The sequence below is a fragment of the Triticum dicoccoides genome, chromosome 3A (assembly GCF_002162155.2).
Source record: "Triticum dicoccoides isolate Atlit2015 ecotype Zavitan chromosome 3A, WEW_v2.0, whole genome shotgun sequence".
NCBI classification, from domain to species: domain Eukaryota; kingdom Viridiplantae; phylum Streptophyta; class Magnoliopsida; order Poales; family Poaceae; genus Triticum; species Triticum dicoccoides.
The window spans coordinates 704837404-704846141 of NC_041384.1; the positions used below are offsets into that span (position 1 = coordinate 704837404).

The 8738-nt window shown below is 44.3% G+C and overlaps 1 protein-coding gene across 1 annotated transcript; it reads left to right on the top strand.

Moving 5' to 3' along the window:
- Positions 1-6658: 6658 nt before the first annotated feature.
- On the top strand, positions 6659-7728 carry LOC119273351 (E3 ubiquitin-protein ligase BRE1-like 2). Its single transcript, XM_037554537.1, has 3 exons — positions 6659-6861; positions 6955-7117; positions 7306-7728. The coding sequence occupies exons 1-3, from the start codon at positions 6659-6661 to the stop codon at positions 7435-7437; spliced, it is 498 nt and encodes a 165-aa protein (XP_037410434.1). The 3' UTR covers positions 7438-7728.
- The last annotated feature ends 1010 nt before the right edge of the window (positions 7729-8738 follow it).

Here is an 8738-nt window from a genome sequence, read left to right on the forward strand (position 1 = left end):
CGCCGTCGCAGCTGCCGCCGCCAATGCCATCGCCTCTCCGAGCCCACGCCGTCCTCGTCGCCGGCATCCCCGAGCCCTCCGTCCTCGTCCCCGTCGCCGCGTGCCTCCCCGAGCCCACCCTCCTCGTCCCTTTCGCCGGGTGCCACCCTGAGACCACCGTCCCCGTCACCGCGTGCCGCCCCGAGCCCGCCGTCCTCGTCGCCGGACTCCTTCCATCGCCGCCCACCTCGTAGTGAGCCCCCCTTTCCCATGGTCCCGATCGAGCGCCGCTCTTGCGCCCGAGCGCCCCTTGCTCTCTGCCCCTGCTCCATGGTCGCCGCCGGCCCCGACGTATTGAAGAGCAGAAGGAGAGGAGAAGGAGTGGAGCAGCAGCAACACGCTGTCCAATTTTCTGAAATTTCTGAATTTTTTTACATATATGAATAGTGCATATAGAGGGTGTTTGATGAAATGCTAGATGACTTTGGGCATTTTGAAAATTTTGAACTATGGATCAGAATGTTTTTGGTGAAATGGGGTGTGGGTACTGTCGTGAAGTTGGAGTAATTTTTCTGGTTGTAAAAGAGTTAGAAAAATTTAGAATATGCTAAATATGTCAAAAATGTTTTTTTGTTCATAGAATGTTTTTTGTTCATATATAGAAAGTTTTTATATATGACTATGGATATATGAGCAATGATGATCCATGGATGTATGCATTGATATATATGAGAAATGATGTTCATAGAATATTTACCAAGTATATATGTATTTTTGTTCATAGCATTTTTCCATTTATGTATGTATGTGGCTATAGATGGATATATATGAGGAGAAGAAGAGGAGAGGAAGAAGAGGAGTAATAAATACGAAGAGGAAAAAAGAAGAAAAAGAAGAGGAGAAGATTCTATTTTTTCTTCTTCTCCTCCATTCCTTTCTTCTTCTCCTCTTTTTTCTTCTTTTTTTTCTTTGATCTTCTCCTCTATTCCTTTCTTCTTCTCCTATTTTTATTTCTTCTTCGTCTTCTTATTTTTTATCGGGTATGTTGTTGTCGATATACCCCGTCCCGATAACTTCGTTTAGTTTTAGGATTATTTTAGTTTATGTTTAGTTTAGGAAGAAGGAAAAGAAAAAGGAGAAGAAGAGGAGAGGAAGAAGAGGAGAAATAAATAAGAAGAGGAAAAAGGAAAAAAAGAGGAGAAGATTCTATTTTTTCTTCTTCTCCTCCATTCCTTTCTTCTTCTCCTCTTTTTTCTTCTTCTTTTTTTCTTCGATCTTCTCCTCTATTCCTTTCTTCTTCTCCTCTTTTTATTTCTTCTTCGTCTTCTTATTTTTTATCGGGTATGTTGTTGTCGATATACCCCGTCCCAATAACTTCGTTTAGTTTTAGGATTATTTTAGTTTATGTTTAGTTTAGGAAGAAGGAAAAGAAAAAGGAGACGAAGAGGAGAGGAAGAAGAGGAGAAATAAATAAGAAGAGGAAAAAATGAAAAAAAGAGGAGAAGAAGAAGAAAGGAATAGATTCTTTTTTTCTTCGATCTTCTCCTCTTTTCATTTCTTACCCCATGGCCCTCTCGCTTGACCAAAACTCTCGAGGACACCCAAACCCTAGAAAAAACGATGTCGGTGTCCTACCCCCTCCCGCCGTGCCCCTACCCGACAAACTCTCTCGAGGCCACCCAAATTTACCAAGTTAAAAGAGTGTTGTCGTCGAGGCCACCCCAAACCCTTGAAGCGTTGCCGAGGCCACCCCAAACCCTTGAAGCGTTGTTGAGGCCACCCCAAACCCTAGAGAAGTGCGAGGCCACTAATATGATTCCTTATTGTGATTAGCTAGCTAGTTCTATGTTTGCCACTAATATATCAATCTGTCATGTTTGAATAATAATTGCCATGTTGTAAATATTTGCAGAAACTATGGAGCACCCCTGAGACGAAGCAACAGGAGCGGCGTTGGAGCACATAATCGCAGCCGGAAGTGATGTCGTCATGTCGTGAAGGATAGGGTGAAGAAGCAGGCTACGGTGATCGAACAATGGAGGAGGAAGGACATGATTATGATGGCTTCGGTGACCGAATGCCGGTGGAAGAAGGACACCTTGATGACGGCCCCGGTGACCGAACGGAGTCCGTACATGTATGTATATATTAATTAAGCATGTGCTGACTATAGCTAATTGATGCATTAATTGTTTTGGTATGTACACATATTAATTAATAACTCTCGTCTTTCTTCTTTTTTCTAGCCCTCCGGATCGGGCACAACTTCGGTAAAGAAACGAGGACCGAAGAAAAAGTTGCGCTTGGATGAAAAGTTTGAGATCGCAGCAATCACGCGCGATGGCCGACCGATTGAACCCATCACGACAAAGGAAGCATTTGCTGCTCAATGCGGGGTTCTTGTTAGGGACAAGATCCCGATCAGCATCCACCAATGTATAAGCCGGCTAAAGATGACCCTCAGGTGTCTTATGTCAACGAAATGCAGAAAGATGATATTTGGACCGTGCTGAACGAAAATTTCACCCTACCGCCAGAGGAGGATCCGGAGAAGCCAGTTATAGAGCAATTTGATCAAGTCTCATGCTCTTAAGAAGATGACAGAACTATTCAGGAGGTGGAAGAATGAGCTGAAAACAACATTTGTCGACAAAGAAGAGACACCAGAATTCACCGGCCGGTATGAGAAGATCAAAGATCAGTGGGACGACTTTGTGGCCCATAAGACATCGGACAAGAGTAAGAAGATGTCAACGACAAACAAGAAAAATACTGCGAAGAAGAAGCTTCACCATAGCACGGGGTCAGGTGGCTACCGCAAAGCCCGGCCGTTGTGGGCCAAGGCTGAGAATGACATGCAAGATAAAGGGGTCAAACCAGAGACATTGAACTGGCCAGACCGTTGCCGGACTTGGTTCTTCGGGGTTGGCGGAACCTTGGACCCTGTATCAGGGAAGTGCTGTTGGACGAATGAGCAACTGCGAATACCCGTCACGAAGCTTCTGCAGTATATCGATGCAGCGCAGCAAGGGACATTCGTTCCAGACAGAGAGAATGACGAGCTCACAATGGCCCACGGGAATCCTGAGCACCCTGGACGGACACGAGGCACGCCAGGCTCCATTTCGTGGAAGGTTGGGTTTCTGGACGTAGGCGGTTACAAATGCCAGGAGAGGAGGAAGAAAGTGGAGCAGATCCAAATTCAAGCGATGCACGCAAGGGTACAAGCGATAGAGCACCGAGAAGTAGATTGCAGCAAGCGACCTGCCGAAGCTTCCCCCGAAGCTACCCCACCATCTTAGTGGAGAAGCATCGTGGCTTCCACCGAGCTGCAGCAGCTGAAGCCCGTCTTCACGGCTCCTTCTAGCTACCCCGTGGACTTAATCACGGATTCTCAAAATTGCCACCTTATGACGAAATGGATTAAATTTAAAGTCAAGGCGGTTGTTCGCTTTGTTGCACCTCCTGAACCTAGCGCAACTTTTCACTGCCAGCCAATTCGAGAAGGATATGATAGGGTGATGGTGGATGAAATAACGAACGGATTTGAGGACCTCGAGCTTGACCACCCTACGGGTGAAGGGGAGACTCGGCTGGGTTCTTGTCTGTTGACTCCATGCCTATGGCGGAAGGAGCTCATCAACCTTCCGAACTGGACGCTCCGCCTCCTCCTCCGGCGAGTCAGGGCACTCCGCCTCCTCCTCCTGCGAGTGATCAGGGCACTCAGCCTCCTTCTCTGGCACGTGGCGGCACTCCGCCTCCTTCTCCGCCCGCGCCCGTGCATCCTAGCAGCCAACCTCCTTCTCCGGCGCGTGGCGGCACTCCGCCTCGTCGGCAAGGGTGGAAGAGACCCGCCACCGCTCTGGCTGCTCCGACGCATCGTAGTACTCCTCCTCCGCCTCGTAAGCAAGGAAAGAAGACAACCGCTCCATCTGCTCCGGCATCTAGCAGTACAACCAGAGGCGGGAGGCAATATAGATTCAGTCCTCCTCTGAAGACTCCAAAGAAGTTAGCATACGAGAGGACACCGGAGGAAAACGAGAAGATCGTGCGCAACGAAGTGATGAACTTCTTTGAAGGGGTGAATGCAAAGAAACATCCACCTCCGGAGGAGAAGATAGATCCGGTGAAAGCGAAGCACACTGTGGAAGCCCTGAAGAAACCACCAAAGTCTCCGCCGAAAGGCAACTATCAGTGCATTATTGAAAGGTCATTTATCGAAGCGGAGCGATCGGGAAGTACTGTCAGTCATCAAAGGTTAGCAGAACGAGGAGCTGGGGAAAAATTGCCCAACTCGGCAAACAAGCAAACCTATCGTGCCCCCCGCTCAAGGTGTCTAGCGATATCGTCGCTAATGATTCGAGTATGGTGCCTGGTTATAACAATCTTGGAGATTACCTTCCCGACAATGTACATTATGAATTCCTGGAGGTGGACCAACACAGATACGAGTACGGGAAGCCTGTCGTCAAAGATGAAAGATCTCTAACAACGATGATGCGAAGATTCCATGATTGGTACATGAAAACCTGCAGAGAGTCTGGGGGGAGGAATATTTTGATGCTGAGAGTTAAAGAGGAGCATGACCTCGTTGGAACTGATCTGTTGAATGTTCCATTTGAGGAGTTCTTCCAGTTTTTCAATCAGAAGGCCCTCGATAAATTAATGGTCACTTGCTACTGTCTGTAAGTACTACTTCTGTCATTAAGTCTCTATATATAGGCCAGCTCTTTCATTTCATGTATTTATAATTATCCTCACTATATTATGCAGATTGAAGATCGCCAAATTGAAGAGAAGACACATCGGTGATATTAGGTTCATTAACACAAATATCATAGATGCATATTCGGTTGAAAGTCAGAAAAAAGATACCGAGGCCAATTTGCTACGATCGTTGGTATTAAATCAAAACAAAGCTATAATACTCTTTCCTTACAACTTCAAGTGAGTGTTATTTTCTTGTCCATATTCGGTTTCCCTTATTAGTCGAGGTTATAGTAATGTACTGCCTCCGTTTCTTTTTACTTCGCATATAAGATTTGGTCAAAGTCAAACTAGACAAAGTTGGACCAAATTTATATAAAAAATATGAACATTTACAATACTAAAACTATATAGTATGAAAATATGTTTCATGGTGCATCTGATAATATTGATTTCATATTGTGAATGTTTATATTTTTTAATATAAAGTTAGTCAAACTCTACAAAACTTGACTTTGACCAAACCTTATATGCGGACTAAAAAGAAACGGAGGGAGTAATTTATGAGTTATGCATACGTGCGCAGGTTCCACTATATTCTCCTAAAGATTAAGCTTCAACAGGGACTAGTAACTGTCTTAGACTCGAGATGAAAAGATCCCCAGGAGTATACGGACATGACTCAAATGCTCAAGAAGTAAGTTAAATCGATCATTATCGCACCATATCGGTAACTTTGTTCACTTCCTGATATTAAGTAATTGTTTTCTTTGTCTGGCAGGGTTTGGAAAAAATTCACCTCAAAAGCTCCGGGACTGCTGAAGAAGTTGCAATTTCAACACCCGAAAGTAAGTACTACTAGCATGTTCCACGCATCTCCTAGTGATTCAAGCGCTAGTTTCATCAATATCATTTAGCATGCTTGCTTATCAGTTTGATTGACCTCTATTTCTTGTAAAGTGGTTGTGGCAGGAAGCCGGAAATAATTACAGTGGATACTACATTTGCGAGTACACGACCTGTGAGCGGGGCTACACTAAAAAACAATATGAAGTGCGTAAGCAATAATATTCAGAATTTTATTTTATTACCATCATTTGTGTTGAGTTTCATTCATTCATATATATGTATTGACCCCCTTCTTCAAATTAGATGTTTCGGATGCAGGATGAACTCCTAGCACCAGATTGCATGCGAGCAATTCAAGAGGAATTGACGGCATTTTTTCTTGACCAGGTGATTGATAAAGACGGAGAATACCATGTGGACCCTGAGTTCATACATAATTAGGGCATTATATTGTAAGAGATCTTATATTATATATATGTAGCCAGTAGCGTCGGACAAATATACGAAAACTTGTCGTTCGACCAACCTCTCGGAGAAGGAGAGGTCGATATCATTTCTCTCTGTATGCATATGTTCATGACGATCTTCTGTTTCCTTCATTTTTTCTTACTAGCTAGCCTGTCGAGTCCTCTCTATACGTATAGTAGGTAACGTCGACCAAGCACGGACATAAGAGAGGACACTTCTCTCTATTAATTAGCTAACTAACACAATATATGAAACACCTAAATTAACCCCCCCAAAACCCACCCCTTTAAAAAAAACAAAAACCTCAGCTCGTGCGAGCTGCTGACGCGTGGATGCCTATTGGTCCCGGTTGGTGCCACCAACTGGGACCAAAGGGCCTCCTGCCTGGGCTCGCCTCACCGGCCACGTGGAGGCCCATCTGTCCCGGTTCGTGTAAGAACTGGGACTAAAGGTGTAGGGCTTTAGTAACGACCCTTTAGTCCCGGTTCAGCAACCGGGACAAATGATCCTTACGAACCGGGACAAATGGCCCTTTTTCTAATAGCGAACGCACGGGCCTTTTTGCTAGTATTGTATTAAAAGAATATATTTTGTGTGTGTGTGTTTTTACCACTGAGCTGGTTTTGAAGTGTCTTTATTTGAATAAACCTTACAGATGAAAGCCTATGTCGCACAAGCTATAAAAACTTCTTCAGAGAACAGGCATCATGCAATTACCATTGAAAAGACTCTGCTGGAGGCATCTGACGCAGAGAAGGAGCTCAAGTGGCTTCGGTCCGCCGTTGGATCCTCTGAGAAAGAATATGAGCAAAACCAAAAAAAAATAGCTGAGCTCAGAACGGAGCTGGAACGTGAGAGGTTAGGCTTGCTGGTGTGGTGTTAATTTTTGGTTCCAAGTTTGTCTTGCTGTTCCGCCACCAGGGCTTGTTACATTCTTTTGCTATTTTATAGAAGCGAGAAGAGAAAGCTTGAGGAAGCATACGAGGAGGTTAAGAATGAAGTCATGGAGCTGACTTCTGAGAACGAAGAAGCTACTATCCAGAAGCTCCAGGACGAGATAAAAGACTCCAAGGCTATTTTCAAGTGTGGCGTGTGCTTTGACCGGACGAAAGAGGTAACTCACTGTTAACTGAATCGCACAGCCTTATTTTTGAATTATGCGGATTTGTACGTGACTCAAGATTTTAGAAGCTGAGATACATTTATTTCCATTCCCATTTCACCAGATTTACATTTTATCTGTGTAAAGCTCCTAAATTTGTGACCACCTACAGCTGATGTTCCTTGTTTGGTTGTTGGCAGGTTGTGATCACCAAATGCTTCCACCTGTTCTGCTCGACCTGTATCCAGAGGAACCTCAAGCTACGCCACCGGAAGTGCCCGGGCTGCGGCACCCCTTTCGGGCAAAACGACGTGCGAGAGGTGAAGATCTGAAGTCTCAGCGAGGCTGGCTTGGATGACCTGGTACCCTTGGACAGCAGACAGCACCAACCTGCTCTCCGTGCTTGTCTCTTGTAGATATGTAATAGTTTCCGGTTTTCTCATGGGGGCGCTTAGATCCAGCAAAGAAGTAAAAATATAACCCTTTAAGAAAGTGCGCGAACGTGCTCCAGCGGATTGTATGTGCGCAATGGCCTCCCAACTGTTGATCCACCGTGAAAAACCAGCTGTGTGCCATGCAGATGTCGGAAAATACTGAAGTCAAAAAAGTTTGTTGTAACTTCATTGCCTGTGTGATTTTTGTTTGTCTGATGATCTCTTCCCAGCGAGTCCGAGTGTGCCAGATTCGCTACTCTTGACTCGCCTCTACTTGAGGCCATTGCAATGATGGTTTGACGTGAGTTAATTAGGAGAAATAAATAAGAAATGAATAGAAGGTGAAGTTTGTTTCTGCCTTCAAAAAGGTTCGTCTGGTAGGACATGATGAACATGGATAATAAGCAACAGTTGTTTCTGCAAAGCTGCTCTTGCTGGAGTTGAGAGGCTCATGTCCTGCTGCAGAATAAATATACGTATATGAAGATGAGCCAGTTTGACGGGCAAGTCATTCATAACTATTTGGCCAGCTAATACAGTCAAATTAAGCATAATCAAACTAGCAACCTTATCCTTATTTAGACACCACTGACGATCGAGTGTCACATATGTATTACCCTGAGTAGTGATCAGAGTACAAAACTACGCATGTAGTTCCTTTCAGGAGGCTTTCATCACAATTTGTATTAAGCTTTGGAAAACTATAAGCAGGAGGCAACCAACCAACTCTATCCAGATGTTGCTTCGTGTTGTTGGCTCCTTCCAGTATTTGTGTTTTACTTTCATGTCTTTCTTTTCAGTTTATATCTGGAATATCCATTTCTGAGCCCGGGCTCATCTGCACCCGGTGAACAGTAAATCAAAAGAAAAAAAGAACTGATTTTTTTCCTGGAAGATGTTTCAGTGCGTGAAGTCCATGTCAATTTCCAATGCGTTCGGACATGTAAGTAGCTCCAAAAAACAGTCCGAAAAGTATATGAACAGTAAATTATTTGACGGACCCCAAATTTGTCTTATTTGCTGAGAGTTACTAAGATATCCAAACGTGCTGAAAATTGGCACGAATCTCATGCACTGAAACATCTTCCATGAAAATTCAGTTTTCTGTACCATGCATTATCTCCATCCGTGAGTTTTTTCCCTGTTTGATAAATGTAGATACTGGCAAATTTTGTTTGTTTCTGCGTGGTTACAGTTTA

Bases quoted from the DNA above. Each gene is read 5' to 3' on its own strand.
- LOC119273351 (XM_037554537.1), top strand. From the start codon at position 6,659: ATGAAAGCCTATGTCGCACAAGCTATAAAAACTTCTTCAGAGAACAGG. The intron at 6,862-6,954 runs GTTAGGCTTGCT...GCTATTTTATAG, and splicing joins ACGGAGCTGGAACGTGAGAG to AAGCGAGAAGAGAAAGCTTG. The intron at 7,118-7,305 runs GTAACTCACTGT...GGTTGTTGGCAG, and splicing joins GCTTTGACCGGACGAAAGAG to GTTGTGATCACCAAATGCTT.